The sequence below is a fragment of the Ictalurus furcatus genome, chromosome 4 (genome assembly GCF_023375685.1).
Source record: "Ictalurus furcatus strain D&B chromosome 4, Billie_1.0, whole genome shotgun sequence".
Lineage (NCBI taxonomy): Eukaryota > Metazoa > Chordata > Actinopteri > Siluriformes > Ictaluridae > Ictalurus > Ictalurus furcatus.
The window spans coordinates 1527570-1546509 of NC_071258.1; the positions used below are offsets into that span (position 1 = coordinate 1527570).

Genomic DNA, 18940 nt, shown 5'->3' on the forward strand with positions numbered 1-18940 from the left:
CACCGGTATCATCACCCTCAGAATTATCACCGGTATCATCACCGTCAGAATTATCACCGGTATCATCACCATCAGAATTATCACCGGTATCATCACCATCAGAATTATCACCAGTATCATTATCACCATCATTATTATCTTTGACATCATCATCAGAATTATCAACAGCATCATTGACATCAGAATTATCACCAGTATCATCACCATCAGAGTTAAGACCAGTGTCATCACCATCAGAATTATCACTGGTATCATCACCATCAGAATTATCACCAGTATCATCACCATCAGAATTATCACCGGTATCATCACCATCAGAATTATCACCGGTATCATCACCATCAGAATTATCACCGGTATCATCACCATCAGAATTATCACCGGTATCATCACAGTCAGAATTATCACCAGTATCATCACCGTCAGAATTATCACCATCAGAATTATCACCGGTATCATCACCATCAGAATTATCACCGGTATCATCACAGTCAGAATTATCACCAGTATCACCACAGTCAGAATTATCACCAGTATCATCACAGTCAGAATTATCACCAGTATCATCACCATCAGAATCATCACCATCAGAATTATCACCAGTATCATCACCATCAGAATTATCACCAGTATCATCACCGTCGGAATTATCACCAGTATCATCACCATCAGATTTAGTAACGGCATCACCATCAGATTTATCACCAGTATCATCGCCACAAGAAGCATCACCATCAGAAATATCACTATCAGAAATATCACTATCAGAAATATCATTAGAACTATCATTACCAACACCAGCAGCATTATCACGAACACCATCACCACCAGAATTATCACCAACATCACCACAAGAAGTATCAACATCACCATCAGAAATATCACCGGCATCATCACCATCAGAGTTATCACCAGTATCATCACCATCATTATTATCTTTGGCAACACCATCAGAATTATCACCAGTATCCTCACCAGATTTATCAACAGCATCATCACCATCAGAATTATCAACAGCATCACCATCAGAATTATCATCAGTATCACTACCATCAGAATTAACACCAGTATCATTATCACCATCATTATTATCTTTGACATTATCACCATCAGAATTATCAACAGCATCATTGACATCAGAATTATCACCAGTATCATCACGATCATTATTATCACCAGTATCATCACCATCAGAATTATCAACAGCATCATTGACATCAGAATTATCACCAGTATCATCACGATCATTATTATCACCAGTATCATCACCATCAGAATTATCAACAGCATCATTGACATCAGAATTATCACCAGTATCATCACCATCAGAATTATCAACAGCATCATTGACATCAGAATTATCACCAGTATCATCACCATCATTATTATCACCAGTATCATCACCATCAGAATTATCACCGGTATCATCACCATCAGAATTATCACAGGTATCATCACCATCAGAATTATCACCAGTATCATCACCATCAGAATTATCACCAGTATCATCACCATCAGAATTATCACAGGTATCATCACCATCAGAATTATCACCGGTATCATCACCATCAGAATTATCACAGGTATCATCACCATCAGAATTATCACCAGTATCATCACCATCAGAATTATCACAGGTATCATCACCATCAGAATTATCACCGGTATCATCACCATCAGAATTATCACAGGTATCATCACCATCGGAATTATCACAGGTATCATCACCGTCGGAATTATCACCAGTATCATCACTGTCGGAATTATCACCAGTATCATCACCATCAGATTTATTAACAGCATCAACATCAGAGTTATCACCAGTATCATCACCATCATTATTATCTTTGGCAACACCATCAGAATTATCACCAGTATCATCACCAGATTTATCAACAGCATCATCACCATCAGAATTATCACCAGTATCATCACCATCAGAATTATCATCAGTATCACTACCATCAGAATTAACACCAGTATCATTATCACCATCATTATTATCTTTGACATCATCACCATCAGTATTATCTTTGACATCATCACCATCAGAATTATCAACAGCATCATTGCCATCAGAATTATCACCAGTATCATCACCATCAGAGTTAAGACCAGTGTCATCACCATCAGAATTATCACCAGTATCATCACCATCATTATTATCACCAGTATCATCACCATCAGAATTATCACTGGTATCATCACCATCAGAATTATCACAGGTGTCATCACCATCAGAGTTAAGACCAGTGTCATCACCATCAGAATTATCACCAGTATCATCACCATCATTATTATCTTTGGCAACACCATCAGATTTATCAACAGCATCATCACCATCAGAATTATCACCAGTGTCATCACCATCAGATTTATCAACAGCATCATCACTGTCAGAATTATCAGCAGTATCATTATCACTATCATTATTATCTTTGACATCACCATCAGAATTATCACCAGTATCATCACCATCAGAATTATCACCAGTGTCATCACCATCAGATTTATCAACAGCATCATCACTGTCAGAATTATCAGCAGTATCATTATCACTATCATTATTATCTTTGACATCACCATCAGATTTATCAACAGCATCATCACCGTCAGAATTATCATTAGTATCATCGCCACAAGAAGTGCCAACATCACAATCAGAAATATCACCATTAGAATTTTCACCACCACCACCAGAATTATCACCAGCATCATCAGAAATATTACTAACAGAATTATCACCTACATCATCAGCAGAATTATCACCAGCATCATCATCATCATCAGCAGCAGCATCACAGACACTATCACTACCAGAAGTATCACCATCATCAGAGTCGGAATTATCGCCATCAGACATATCACCATTAGAATTATCACCACCACCACCAGAATTTTCACCACCACCAGCATTATCACTAGCATCGTCATCATCAGAAATATCAACATTGGTATTATCATCTTCAGAATCATCACCATCAAAATTAACACCAGGATTATCACCAACACCATCACCACCAGAATTATCTCAATCATCACCACCACAATTATCGCCATCATCACAATCCAAATTATCACAATTACCTTCAGAATTATCACCCACATCATCACCATCGCAATCATCACCAGCTTCTTTACCATCAGGAGTATCACCAACATCACCACCATCAGAATTATCACCATCATCACCACCATCAGAATTATCACCAGCAACCCCATCAATACTGTCTTATTATGATTCTGTGTTAACAAAACAACTGAAACCATTGATGTCGTCTGTATCACCATCAAAAATTGTATTTACTTCATCGCCCTCATTATCACCATCAGCATTCTCACCATTAACATCACCAGCTACATCATCTTATTATGATTTTTTGTTAACAAAGCAATTTAGATCTCTATCACCATCAAGAATGTCTTCATTGTCCTCAGCTTTATCTCCATTCGTAGTATCTTCATCACCATCATCAGCATCTTATGATTTTACATTAACAAAATATTCATCATTATCATTACCATCAGTAATAACATCTGAATCGCCATCATTGTCTTTATCATTCTCATTAAAATCATCATTGATGTCGTCTACATCATCTGAACCATTGTCATATCAACAAACAACAATATCAACAAACAAACAACCATTCATATCCGTGTCACCATCAAAATCATTCTCCTTGCCATCAAAGCCTTCACTGTTTTTCTCTCAGATCTCTGCACTAATCCCGTCACACCTTTCACAGGAAGTGAGTGAACCTCATCTTGTCGTTACAGAGAAGTCTACGCTGGACCAGAGGATGTCCGGGGTTCCGTCCTCTGTCCTTACATCTCGAGAGACCAGGCTTCAAGCAAAAGGAAATGACTCTGGTTTACCTCCATTCCAAATGATAAGTCCTACATTACCCAACAAAAATGTAAACACCTCAGTCCATTCAGAACCACTTACCCAGGAACTACCACCTAGCAATTTCCCTCAACTCACCACCATTACCACCACAACCGCCTCCACAACAACTGCCACAACCACACAACCAACCAGCACAACTCAGTTAACCAGCACCACAGAAACTAGCACTTCTGCAACAACCACAACTACGGCAAAGCCTCCCAGAACTATAGCACATACTGTGCCCCCTAAATTGCCCCCCACCACCCAGCGTGTCAGGACCAGTCCACCCAGAACCACCACCACCACCACTACTCAAAGTTCTCCACTCAGCTGCAACATAACCAACAAGATGTGGGTTAAAACAGGTGAGAACCCTTATGTTCCTTTTAATTCTTGGATGGATGATGGCTCTCTTTAGGTCTCGTGGCTTGTGGGTGGCACTTATAAGCCACGTATAAGCTTTGGCACTCCAATTCATTCTTTATGTCTTTGACCTTGTCCGGCAGTTCTGTCCGTCCACAGCCGGAGGAACCGACTGGACAATATTTTGAAACAGAACCTTCCGAAAGGCCTGACTTTGGCACTGACGAAGGCTCTGAATGACAGTGGTGTCCGTGCACAGGTCAGTTTGGTCTTGCTCTGTTGTCTTGCTCATTTGAATCTCTTTTCCCTTTTGACATTTGTCTGCGTAGACGCATTTCATTTATGGCACCTTTTATAAAACTAAAATGAATAAATAAAATAACTAGCACATGCAATGAACATATGGCGGCACTAGAGATTTATATTAACATCATTTCAATAGTTCAGACTTTTCTGCGAAACGCTGATTTCAAAATTATTGGCACCCCCATGGTTAATAATTGTTGAAGCCCTTGAAAGAATAACAGCACAGAGCCACTTCCTGTCATTTTTTAAAAAATTTTTTTAACAATGTTGACATTTTTGAGAATTTGCACAACATTTTAAGCTCCTTTATGTTCTTCGGTTTGTGCATGTGGATGCAGACCACAGGTTTGACATGGTCATTGTGTGTCTATGGAGTTTTGGATGTATGTCTGGGGTTGTTATCTTGTTTAAAGATCCACCTACTGCCAAGTCTTAATCTTTTGGCAGAGGCAACCAGGTTTTGGGCTAAAATATCTTGGTGCTTAGCTGAAATTACAAGAGCTTTTGGACTACCAACCACGAAACAGGTTTTTGTTTAGCTTCTCCTGATTTTAAAACTTTCATATGAAACCTGATTTTGGAGGCGGTTTTAGCCTCGCTTACTATCCTCCTTGTCGCAGTACGCTCATGCTTCCAATTGCAATAAAATGTCTTTAAAAAATGATGGCCTGAGTTGTGTTTAATGGTATCTATGTCAGTTTATGTATTATGTATCTATTCTGGTCTTGTACTTCTCGATGAACATCCATTCCTTTTTGTGTTCCATTCATTTAACATGTGTTTCCTCTTATTTATACCCCTAGCAACCCTTTCTGCACATTTTCATAAAGGGCACCAATAGTTCTGGAGTTTACCAAAAATGTTAACCCAGTAGTAACACTAGATGAAAGACTCCATGACCGCAAATGAGTCCTGTTGATGTTCCTGAAGGCCCTGAGAGGAAATGCAGTCCTCTAATCCCTTAATGATCTTTTGAATCGAGGGACGTGTGAGCGAGATTCGACTCCGAGCCTCACTGAAACACAATCCCTCAATATCACCTTCATGAGGTGCTGATGGCTGACTCAGGAAAAAAAACGCCAGTTCACATCCTGAGCAACAAAACTCAATTGTACAAGAAATCTTGCAGTATCCAAACCCCACCCCAACACACACACTCTCACACACTTACACACAGACTTAATGTGTGCTGAGCTGTGAGGCCATCTGTCATTTTGTCATTCGGAGAGCCGACCCAACCCTGTTCTTATCCCGGAGAATGTTTTCAAGTAAATTGAAATTTCTCTTATAACAATAGGGCTGTTACGGTGTCACGGTTTTACAGTTAGTCACTGTGTATGACCAGACCGCGACCTCGACCTCGAGCTTTTCGAAATTTAAACGTATTCCCATTTATTGATGTTTTAACCTGATCGAGTTCCTTACTCCAACGGTTCTTATCCTTTTGTATCCGGCTGTGACTCTACAAAAATATTCACAACCCCTTCCCTCTGGACTTGTTCCAAATCACACTACAACAGCCTCAATTTCTCGATGTACTGAAAATCCTTTGGGTGTGTTTAATCAGCTAAGGTTGAAAATATTTTATATTGATATCTCCGGGGTGACTACTCTGATTTCTCAAAACTCTATCAAACACACATGAACATGGCAATGTTGACCAGAACTAAACTAAGCATTGTTACATTTCTGGCTAAGCAGCGCTACACACTGCCATGCTAGTTAGATCTCAGCGCGCTGCCTTTCCTCATAGCCATGCTTTTTTAATTTTTAGCACGTAACGACGACGTGATTAAAAACTGTCCATGTAAGACGTTTACTGGAAAACTCGTTCTCAAAAAGAACTTTCGAAGAAAGAAGAACGGTTAGTGAGAACTTTTTAGTTTCCTTTTTTTATGTTGAAAGATACAAAAGTATCAAGATATTGCGATAATACTTTCCTTTCATTTCGTGAATGCGTGATATTTTTAGACTAGGTTATTATAGCGTTAAATTTTCAAACCTTAAGACACCTAGTTAGTAAGAGCTGACCGCTCGCGTCTTTGTAATCTTCCTTCTTTTTTCCACCTTATGAAGGATCTGTTCTGTTTTGTCCAACATATCAATTCCATGCTTCATTTCCTCCTCGCAAGGCTGATTCTTCACTTGTACACGTGTATCATTTTTTTGCGATTGACTGATGCTCTGATGCTTCACTCCTACAGATTGAAAGTCTGTCCACGGTGCCCAATGTGACCGTGGGTTATTACGTGACCCGTGGCGATATGGTCTACACCACGTCCGTCGTAGTGGAAGCTCTGGGCTCCTACGGCATGGACAGGCTGATGGCGGATATCCGGCAGTTTGTGCCCATGGTGCAGGCGGTGCCGGTCCCAGCAGCCCCCTGGAGGCCTACTCCTGCTATTTCACTCATGCTGAAGACAGGTCAGAGGCGCAGACTGGCTCGGAGAGCTGGCGCCTGCTATGAGCTTGATTTACGTCCAATAACAGATACATTCAGCCAGGAACCAGAGGATGAGCTAATCTAATAATGTTCTAAAGAGCAGGAGGGATTTTTGTCTGAATTAGGCGTGTGCTGATTAATTTTTATGTCACTTGTCTGATTATCGTGATATGATATTAAAGTGTCATTGCTCTCTGTCAACTGAGAAGAGATGTTGGCCGGCATCTCGTTCGGGATTTCGTTCAGTTTTATCATGCGTCATCACTTCTAGCACGCTGTGCGTGTTTACACACACACGCACACACCCATTCGCTAGCTTTCAGCTTCCAATCATAAAATGTAATCAGACTTTTTAAACAGGGTTAGTTCTTATGTTAAAAAGCAAGTGAACACATTTTTGTTAGCAGTATTGAAATTGACACAATACCAAATAAATAATAAGACCAGTAGAAATCATAGCAATTTATCCCAATCCAAGTTTGACGTCCAAGTCGGTTCTGGAAGATCGTTTTAACCACCGGGATGATCCTTGAAGGGTTTACTGTTAATCATTAGAGTAGAGAAAATTTGGTAAGACTTCACTGAAAGGTGGTGTTCCTAAAGTGACACAGCACCTGGACAAGCCCTTTACTCCTGACAGCTGACCTCTACAAAGGCTTATTCCAACAGCTCCCATCATTTCTGTTGTGACAACAGCTGAGCCACTTGGCATTAGGTTATGTTCTGACACTTTCTGTTCCGGCTTAAATTAGAACGTTCGGATGTTAAGAAAACGGACTGTTTCTCATGGTCATAAAGCTCTAATTCATAACCCTGTCATTATGGTGTTATTCCAACTTACTTGCACGTCAAATGAAACTCTGTGGAAAAACTTTTCAAATACACGCTGCGTTCGCGTCATGGCAGAATTACCGTAATTACTAGATGACAACCTAGACGTTCTACTCGGAGCTGTTCACGTCCCCGTGCTCGGAAGTGTGTGTTTCTATACGGCAAAATGAACCTGTGTGAGATGATGTTGTTGACAACTGGAAAATACATAATTACAGCGTTAAATCACATTTTTATGCTATTGCTAACTATTTGAGAACACAGAAAGCGCATGAGATAACAATAACACCTAAACAACAACTCCAACTCTGTACTATTGATAATGATAATAAGTCTTTATTAATCACATGTAGAGCACAGTGAAATTCTTTTCTTCGCATACCCCAGCATGTTAGGAAGTTGGGGTCAGAGCGCAGGGTCAGCCATGATACAGCGCCCCCTGGAGCAGAGAGGGTTAAGGACCTTGCTCAAGGACCCAACAGCGGCAGCTTGGCAGTGCTGGGGCTTGAACCCCCGACCTTCCGATCAGTAACCCAGAGCCACTAAACCACCACTGCCCTACTAGTTACATTAAACTGTACTGTATGTCTTTCATTTATTTTCGGATTACTCCTCTATCATTAAGACATTAATAATAGTCAATTATACAAATTATTATACAGTGATTTTACGAGTTAACTCCTTACCTACATGTTACTCCTGAAGCCGCCGCCATTTTGAGTGTTTCAGCGGTCAGGTGGTACAAGTCAGAGCACTCGGTTGTAATTTTACGAGGACGTGGACGCTTTTTACAAGTCGGAATCGCGTAATCGCTGTAATCACTACATGGCGTGAATGCAGCTATATACAGAAGAATCACAGACTTAAAGAATCTCATAAGCAGAGATATGAAACTAGGACCAGTAAGGAGAGCACATGCATAACACTGTTAAATAAGCGGGAAAAAACCCCCCCGAAACAATCTGTGTCTGAGCTGTTCTAGTGAAATAATAAAGCACGGCGTGATCTGATGACGCAGAGTCACTGTTACCACACGGAAAATGATTTTCTTATCGTCCTTTCACAGCATAGCCAGTGTGCTTTATTACTCTTATACCACAACATTTTGCCAATGATTACAATACTTTCTTTATGAATGAATTTGTTGTACGTTTTATTAAACATAAATATTTACATTTAATGTTGGTGAACATTCACAAAAGAAGCTAGTTCCTGTTCTCAGTTACGTTATAGCAGCTGTAGACAGTCGTTCCCTCACCAGCCCTCTCCTTATTACATTTTTATTATTGAGACTAAAAACGCATCTTGTCGTGTTGCCAAGAAACCACAAAGAAGCGTAAACTCCTCTGTCCTGAAGATGTCACTGACACTGGAGAAATAAATCTCCTTACAGAAAACTTCACCAACGATTACATGCGTTTAATCTTTAATTCTATTTATTTTATTTGTTTTTTTTTTTTATTAACAATGAAATGTTACTATAGAAACGCGAACGTATTAGAATGAGCACATTAATAAAAGCCTGCAGCTGCTGTTATAGAAAAATAATCAACACCTTCTGACCAATCAGAATCCAGAATTGAATAGTGTCGGGTTCAGGAGACACGTCAGAGTGTCACCTTTTGTGGGTCGTCCCCGGTTTTAACCTTCATTTGGTGACCTACATCAGTTCGTAATCATTATGTGACTCTGACACACCAGAAGTCAGTTATCATGACGTTTAACGTGACTCGGCCTGGAAAAGCCTTATTTTATGAAGGTTTATCAGACATTTTGAAGCGCTTCTGCTGGAATCATGTATCCTTAAGAGCAGCACTCTTAGCTGAAGTGTGACTGAAAATGTTAACCAGTAGACCATATTTCCCATGATACTATGCCTGAGATAATATCATGCCTGTTAAACATATGCTAGTGTTTAGTTTTTGTATTTATATACGTGTATTGTAAAGTCTGGAGTGAGTGTGTGTGTGTGTGTGTGTGTAACTGTGTGTATGTGTGTGAACCAGTTTTGAGATTTGTAGGACCGGGAGATGATCTGAGGTCCTGCAGGTTTGCTCAGCTGATGGAGGAGAGACTGGAGAACGCTTTTGCTGAAGCTGAGGCCAAAGTTCTGAACTCCTACAGCACACTCAGCGTGCAGGTCTGATCACCCCTCCCTCCCCCCACCCACCTCCCCCCGCCACACACACACACACACACTCATTTAAAACCTCTGATTATTCTACTATAGCAATAAAGTTATATTTTAACTTGTACCACGGTGCTGTTGAATTCTGATTGGTCAGAACTCTGATTCATCACACCACCCTGTCACTGATTATTTTTCTATCACAGCATGACCCCCGGTGTGGGCAAGTGTTTTATTCCTTACAAAAGACACCGTAACTGGGCATTTTTCTTTCATGCAACAGTCTGTTTTTTCCTTGAACAGATTTTGTTTTCCCTGTGCGTGCGTGCCCATAATAAGCTGTAATATGAATGTAGAATTAGCATATTTAGCATGGCTAATTATTTTTTGATTGCTTTGAGAATCGCAGTATTGGAGACGAACCAAGTCTTTTGCTTTAAAGTATTTTTCTGAATATATCTCTTGAAAAAATGGTTCTTTGAGGGTTCTTTGTGTAGTTTGTATAGCGTTCTTAAAAGGTTCTAGTTTGGACCCCTCTCTGTCGTAGGAGTAGGGTTCTGTAGAACCTTTAAGAGTTCCCCAAGAGGGACAGCTGAAGACCACTTAGACTAGATGTGACCCTTTTTTTTTCTAAGGCTATAAGGACAATGTCACTTGTTTGATCATCTGCTTTACTTGTGTCTCATTTCCACCTCTGTCTCTACTTGTCTTTCTAATTTCTGGTCCTGTTTATTCTCTCAGATCCTGAGCGTATCTCAGTCGGCCGGTTCTCCAGCAGTGTCTCTGATATACGTGGTGCGCAACAGAACCGAGACCCTGAACGGTACCGTTGCCAGTAACCTGCTGAGCCGCCTGACTGCTGAGCTTGTGGGCTACTTCCTGTTTTACCCTCCGCTCATCACTGCAGAGCGTAAGATTTTTTGATAGACTCTTACAATTTTTGTTCATGTTTATATGTTCACCCAACTCCGGCAATTAAAAACACACGCACAAACAACAAAAAAACCCCACAGCTTGTCATGTTACCGAGAAAGGGCAAAGCGTAAACCTCTTTATCCTGAAGATGTCGTAAAACTTAAATTCACAGCTTTACCTCTGACTGTTACAAAGCACTGACACTGGAGACTCCTTCCAGAAATGTTACAACATGCACAATATTTACAAGACCGTTCTTCTCAATACTTTCTTATTATATCGTTCATGTACAGTAATAAAAAATACCGATAATTGTCATATGGGATATCATACTTATGAATCTGATGCGATCGTATTCACACATTTCTGTACATAAGAACTCCGCTTGAGGAATCACAGCATCCAGTATACCATGTTGGATTATTTTTAGAACGCTTAGCATGGTTCTTGTTTCTTCAGAAGGTCAGGAGGAAGCCATCTGACGTCTCATCTGAAACAGAACAAAATAACTGTTGTGTGGTTAGAGGCAGATTGTGTGACTTCTGCGTGCTTTGGCTTAGTTATCAGGCCTACATTTTTCACTCAGTCAGTACGTAATGCAGCTTTCTCTGTGCTACATGAGCGGTATGATTGCTGCTTATCTCCGTTTCACTTCTTACCCTTTTATTTTTGGCTCTCGGACTGGGGATGAATCTGAAATGGTATTTGAAGCAGAAAGGTTATGCAGTCTATTGAATAGACCGAGTCAGGGCGTCTGGAACAGTAGAGTAGAAGGATGAGACACGAGGAGAGGTCAAAAGCTGCTTAAGAAGACTTCTAGAGATACAGGAAGTGAGGTAATGTCTCAAATATGTGCTTTCAAAACTAGCACACAGAGAGGTAGCCATATGGAAAAGTACCTCATGTCCACGGTTAAATATGGAGGTGGATCTTTAATGTTTTGGGGCTGTTTTTCTGACAGAGGACCTGGACATTTTGTTAGGATACATGGCATCATGGACTCCATCAAATATCAACAGATATTAAATGAAAACCTGACTGTCTCTGCCAGAAAGCTTCAAATGGGCCGTGGTTGGATCTTCCAGCAGGACAATGATCCAAAACATCATCAAAATCAACACAAAAATGGTTTACTGACCACAACATCAAGGTCCTGCCATGACCATCCCAGTCCCCTGACCTGAACCCCATAGAAAACCTGTGGGGTGAAAAGAAGAGGAGAGTCCACCAGCGTGGATCTTGAAATGTGAAGGATCTGGAGAGATCCTGTATGGAGGAACGCTCTCAGATCCCTCACCATGTATTCTCCAACCTCATCAGGCGTTATAGGAGAAGACTCAGAGTTGTTATCTTGGCAAAGCGAGCTAGCACAAAGTATTGACTAAAAGGGTGCCAATAATTGTTGCACACCTATATTTAACACAGATTTTTTTTTTGGATAAACCTGTGTTGTGTTTGAAATTGTTTGATATCCATGAGCGCAGAGTATTTTTGTGATTTATTTTTTTTTTTAAACAAAAGATCTAAATGTTAAAACAATAAGACAATTTTTCACAGCGTTCTTTGCTCATATTTACCAAGGGTGCCAATATTAATGGAGGGCACTGTAGATGAGAGAAAAGCAGCGTGCTGGGCATGGGGCATGCCAAGGTGGAGAAAGAAACCTTTGTACACTTGGCATGCACAGGAAGTGAAGGCTTTATCCTGCCCTTCCTGGCAAACGGGAAAGGTCAATCACTAAATCTAATTAAGAGAGAAATAATAAACAATGGGGGAGTGTCATTGTGTGGGTGCGTGTGTGCGTGTGTGTGTGTGTGTGTGTGAGGGTGGAGCATTATAGAGCCCCTCTGGCAGATGGGAGGGAATAACATACACTCTCCTGCTTGAGAACACATGCTCTTGTTTATTTGGTTCTGGTCCTAGAAGCTTCAAAAAGCTTCACTAATCTCATTAAAAAGAACCACACCAGTGAAATGACTGAAAAATGATACAAAAATATAACCGAAATTTTGATGTGTATATATTTTTTTTAATTGATTGGACTTGCTTTTTTTTGATCCATCGGCTTGAACTCATCAGCTAATTAGCAAAGCCTCCAGGGGCTAAATTTAGTGCATTACAGAAAGACTGACATCTCCATTCAAAGTGCTGGAAAAGCCCAATTTGCCCATCTGCTGCAGGATCTCAAGAGCCGTATTAATTTGGTCTCTAAGTCTCTCAAGCCTCAAGCCTTTCTCTTTAGCGCTGAGAAAGGATAAATGTTCTTTCAAAAGCTCATAATTGGCTAGTACCAATCTAATCGAGCCCACTGCGAACTTTTTTCGCAAACGTATTTAATATGCAAAAAAGCTGCATGCTCTTGATTTTTTTTTTTTTTTTTTTTTCTGTCACAGAAGAAATAGGCCAAACCCTGGTTCTGATTTCATGCTCTCTGCTCCAACATGCCCTGAGAGGATGCACCCGGCCAAAGCTTTTAATCATTCTACTGATATGCAACCGAGTCAAAGTTTCATTAGGAAAATGCTGCAAGGCTTCGCTACACCAGTACGGCTGGTCTGCTCAATGAAATATTCTAAAAAGTCTCTGAACTGAGGATCAAAGCACTTCACTTTCATATCCTGTATCTCTCTCTGTCCTCTCTTCCAGCTTTGGAGTACCACAACCTCAACACCTCGGCATCTACCAAGGATTTCTGGGTAATCACGGGTAAGGATGTTGGTTAAGAACAATCAATCAGGAAACCTTCATATTGACCAATCAGGGAACGTTGTTACATTGTTGTGTATGTTGATATATGATATATGTTGTATATCAAGTCATACGCTACTTTTACTTCACACTGAAGCTGCTGGGAGTCGATCCCATAAAGAGTTGGTTCCAGGAATTGTACCTGGAACTGAAAACGAAGAGTCAACATCAAAGATTGGATTAACACTAGTGCAGTAGGTGAATAACTAGAAGATCTGTCTTTCTTCTATGCTTTACTGTGGTTTGTGTGCAGTGATTCAGGACGTGGAGAACTCGTCTCTGGAGGGTCAGTACCAGAGCTTCGCCAGTCTGATGGAGCTGCGCTTGGCAGAGCTCTTTGTGGTAGCACGTCAGCAGGGTGTCCGCTTTAAACGTGCCACCACAGTGGGCAGTTACACTGTTCAGGTAACTCCGAGTCTGAATCTAAAGGAGTAATGTGACAGTTGGATGTTACTTGGTGTATGATGTGGTTGTGGGATGAAGGTACTAGTACCACTGTTGCTTGTCTCCCTCTATAACATCCATCATTGGGAAGTGACCCCTATAGGACCACCACTAAGCATGGTATTATTTGGGTGGTTTCCAGTCTACTTTAAATTAAATTACCAACATCACAAACACTACCATGACATCTGATCAGTATCTGGTGATCCTGTGGGGGTCCATTTACATGGATAAGGTAGAGATGTGAAGAGATGTGGTTATGCAGAGCAGCAGATGAGCTACAGTAATTGTAGACCTACAAGAAACGAGAAAAGACCTGGCAACTGATGAGTCACAGACCATTCTCTGCTTAGAGTCCATATCCAGCAGGTCAAGGATTTCATTATCTGGGGTCACTGATTAAGGCATCCACTGCCCAGATTCACAGCAGGATCAGTCAGGCTTTTTCTCAAGTGTAGCATGTAGAAGAAATCAAACATATCCATCAAGACCAAGATGCATCTTTTCCAAACATTGATCCTGCCACGACTGCTCTATGGATCAGAGATGTGGACGATGCTCAAGTCAGACATGAACCAGCTGGGACATGACTATGACAAAATCCTGGGAATCTCTGACAATCTCTAGCAATTACCTTCAAAACGAGACCAGCGTATAATCAGATGTGAACAGCAACCCATGATCGAGGAGGAAATCCAGAGACGAAGGTTGTGATGTTTCGATCACGTATGCAGGATGAATACCATTCACTTACCATACAGACTTCACCAGGGGCAGTACAGCCATGAGCATCAAAGGAGACATGGTTCAGGAACGTTAAAAAAAAAACAAAAAACTAGGGATTGGAGAATCAACATCAAGCAACCAGGAATTTTGGCCTCGATTGCCAAGCATGAAGAAGTACTATCTGAAATCCAGCACCCAAAGCAACGTACTGTCTCAGAAGCCACCTTGTGAAGACTTTAGCTAGAGACCCCAAAAAAACAAAGACAGGATGTAGTTATCACATAAATGTATTGTGTAGTATTCACATTAGGACATCTCTGCTGTGTGCTTTCTCTCTGATCTCAGATGGTTGGCATGAGGCGAGTGGTAGGCCCAAAAAACCCAGCTGAACTCACCTACTATGTGCAGTTGAATGGAATACCACTCCCTGGTACAACTGCAGCTAAAGTCCTGAACACTGTGGACTCTCAGACCATGGCTCTGACACTGGGATATTTTGTCCAGCTCCAGGCTGAAGGTTTGTTTAAATTTCTGCTCTTATTAAAAGTCAGTACTGCACTCCTACCTGCCTTACTGACAAACAACTCCCAGTTCAGGGATTCGACTTTAAAATGAGTGTTTTTACACTTAGCCACTAATCCATTTTCATGTGTAACTATGTAGGGATTTGATTGAGCCCCACACACACATGCTTGTATTCTGAGGTACTATAAACTACTTCAGTTCTCCACAGGAGGGAGAGAAGGAGGGAGTGCAGAACCTCAGCAAGAAATCAGGGGAGATAAATCTCTTATAACCGTGAAGAATTCTTGCAAGATCTAGGATGTGGGATTAGTTCAGAAACATATCACATCCACTGCCTCAGGCATGCATAAACGCAAGCATTAGCATAAACACATCAATCAGCTCATACTGGAATCAGAGATGAGTGTAATCACATTTGAATATTTACATGTGCACTGCACATGTACATTTGCACATTTGAGGTTTTCATCAGGACCGGGATTCTGTGGGATGCTTTTATTCGCATGCTGGCAGTAAGACACGAAGATTGTAGAACAACTAGAGATAGCACAGCATCGTTGTAAGCTTACTTAAGAATGGCCAGGTTCTTTATTATTAATGCGTTCATAAAGAAGAGACGAGATGTCATGCCATGCTTCAAATGCCACTCATTTGTGATTTAATCTAGTTCACCTTGGTGAATTTGACTAGTGTGGGGTAAGAGTAACTGCTACTTGAAGGATAGCACTGAGAGCATAGTGTTTGTATATTATAAGAATGTGTTGAAGTGGGTGGAAAGTGTCAAAGTATCTACGTTCATGGTCAGAGGACCTATGGGCATTGGTGAGAAATAGTCAGAGTTCATCTGGAAGTGGGAGGGTGCAGTGTTCTCAGGATCAGGGTGTGAGCAGGACGTATCTAAGGGATGGTGAGAAGGAGCATCTGGAATAGTGTGAGGGAGTGTTCAGAGAATTTGTGGACTGGGAATGAGTTTAGGCAAGACCAGAGACCAGGTGTGAGTGTTCAAAGCATGTGTGGAAGGTATGGTTGCGTGGGTGATGGGTGCGGTAGAGTTTCTGCAGGAGCAGACGGGAGGGGTCTGAGTATCCATGGGATGGGGCAAGATTAGTCAATGTATACCAGGTAAGGTGCGATTAGTGTATATGCAAGAGTAAATGGGTGGTCAGAGTGTCTGTAGTAGCAGGTAGGTGTGGTCAGTGTGCCTGTAGTAGCAGGTAGGTGTGGTCAGTGTGCCTGTAGTAGCAGTTGGGTGTGGTCAGAGTGTCTGTAGTAGCAGGTAGGTGTGGTCAGCGTGCCTGTAGTAGCAGGTGGGTGTGGTCAGCGTGCCTGTAGTAGCAGTTGGGTGTGGTCAGAGTGTCTGTAGTAGCAGGTAGGTGTGTTTAGAGTGTCTGTAGTAGCAGGTGGGTGTGGTCAGCGTGCCTGTAGTAGCAGTTGGGTGTGGTCAGTGTCTGTAGTAGCAGGTAGGTGTGGTCAGAGTGTCTGTAGTAGCAGGTGGGTGTGGTCAGCGTGCCTGTAGTAGCAGGTGGGTGTGGTCAGAGTGTCTGTAGTAGCAGGTAGGTGTGGTCAGTGTGCCTGTAGTAGCAGGTAGGTGTGGTCAGCATGCCTGTAGTAGCAGGTGGGTGTGGTCAGAGTGTCTGTAGTAGCAGGTGGGTGTGGTCAGCGTGCCTGTAGTAGCAGGTAGGTGTGGTCAGCGTGCCTGTAGTAGCAGGTAGGTGTGGTCAGAGTGTCTGTAGTAGCGGGTGGGTGTGGTCAGAGTGTCTTTTGGAGGAAGTGGGCATGGTCTTAGTATATACAAATGAAATCAGAATTTGTGTAAAATGAAGTGGGTGTAGTCAAAGTTTCTGTAGGGACCAAGTGGGTGTGGTCATTGTATGTTTTGAAGGGGTAGGTGTGGTCAGACTGTGTTTGAGAGCAGGTGGGTGTGGTCAGAGTGTCTCAGGGAGGAAGTAGGCATGGTAAAATGATGTGCCGAAAGGCTGGGTGTCGTCAGAGTGTCTATGGGGAAAAGCGGGTGTGGTCAGAGTGTCTGTGGTAGCAGGTGGGTGTGGTAAAATATGTTCTAAAGGGGTGGGCGTGGTTAGAGTGATTTTCACAAATCACTTCCAATGCACATAAGTCTTTGAAAGTGAAGTATCCAAGCTCATGCTAGTGGATGTCGGCGAGATTGCATGTATGTTGTATGTTCTTTCGTATCCTCTCGTCAAGCAGCTGTGGTGAAGGGCCCTTCCAACAATCTCTGGATCATCGCCTCTGTTTTGGCTCCTATCGGCATTGTCACCATCATCATCATCATCATCACTGCTGTTCTTTGTCACAAAAACAAGAACGACTTTAAAACTGACGGAATTGGCAACCTGAATCCACGGGTTAAGGTAAAGAGACATATGTGTGGCGGTATTTTCTCCCTTCCTTCTGCTTCTCGTATTATTATTGGATTATTATTACTATTATTACATACGCTACAATAGTATTTAAAAATAAAAATAAAGAGAGCTTCTAACCATGAATGCTTAACGTGCTTTGCAGTTAGCACCCCGAGTGCTAGAGAGAGAGCGAGAGCGAGAGCGAGAGTCTGAGACTGTACCTGTAGATAACGCCTTTCTGTACTGTTCTCTCTCATGTAGACGACTTACCGGAGAGACATGAGTTATTATCACCAGGTACGTACACAACTTTCATATTCTTTCATGTTCATATTCTGGTATTAAGGTGCATCACCAATAAGGTTTATGAATTTTATTGCATTCAAGGACAGTTTACAAGGTGATGCTGATGCTCTGCGAAAGCTTGAGTGTGTGTGTGTGTGTGTGTGTGTGTGTGTGTGTGTGTATGTATGTACACGTGTGTGTAGACCCAAATAAGTGGAGTATATATTGGGAACAAGGTCAGAAATTCTCTGTAGGTGTTTTTTTTGCATGAAAGTAGGCCAGCTGTGGTATGCAGGCTACCAAGTTCTCGAACTTGTATTAATAAATGAATAAAAGCAGCTAAACTACAGATTCCTGCTGCTAACGTTAAGTTCATTTCTTCTTTTTTTTTTTGCTTTTGACACAAAAACACATAACGCGATGCAATGACGCATGTAGATCTTCTCTGCTTTGGACCCATGTTCTCTTCGTGTAACCCATTTTTGTGCACCGATGATTTTTTTGCCCGGTGATTTTCCGCATCTAGACGCATCACCAGTGTCGCATCTAAACAGATTTAACGTTGATTTCCGTTAAATATTTCTGCATTAAAAAACAAACAAACAAAAAAACTAAATAAACAACAGTCATTAGTAGAATTATGTTCTTTCGTTATTTATAGATCCTTAAAAATCTGCACGAGACTTGATTTGAAAGTTTGATCCCTGGTCAAATAGTTTGAAAGCTCTAAAATGATGACATCTTTCCATTACAGATTCTTGACGCAGGGCTTGCTGTGTCTTTACGGTTATTTAATGTACATACCGAGTGACACTGTACAGGTTTAATGCGACAGCTGGAAGTAAATTAGCTGTAATGTGTTTTATTCCTGCATGACTTCCAGTTTAATTGCGGCTTAATGCAATTAAAGGGGCTTGAAGTTTAATCCAATTACGGAGAAAAGTTTGAGAGAAATGAAATTAAGAAAT

The 18940-nt window shown here is 41.3% G+C and overlaps 1 protein-coding gene across 1 annotated transcript in view; it reads left to right on the forward strand.

Annotated features, from left to right (window-relative positions):
* The first annotated feature begins 3886 nt into the window (after positions 1 to 3886).
* The window catches only part of kiaa1549lb (KIAA1549-like b), a 30741-nt gene continuing 15687 nt past the window's right edge, over positions 3887 to 18940 (forward strand). Inside the window, exons 1-10 of the mRNA XM_053622484.1 lie at positions 3887 to 4260; positions 4402 to 4517; positions 6769 to 6988; positions 9845 to 9978; positions 10708 to 10876; positions 13528 to 13587; positions 13883 to 14034; positions 15145 to 15316; positions 17533 to 17696; positions 17949 to 17984. Coding sequence (XP_053478459.1) covers positions 3891 to 4260; positions 4402 to 4517; positions 6769 to 6988; positions 9845 to 9978; positions 10708 to 10876; positions 13528 to 13587; positions 13883 to 14034; positions 15145 to 15316; positions 17533 to 17696; positions 17949 to 17984 — 1593 coding nt within the window. The 5' untranslated portion in view covers positions 3887 to 3890. The remainder of the gene's footprint in view (positions 4261 to 4401; positions 4518 to 6768; positions 6989 to 9844; positions 9979 to 10707; positions 10877 to 13527; positions 13588 to 13882; positions 14035 to 15144; positions 15317 to 17532; positions 17697 to 17948; positions 17985 to 18940) is intronic.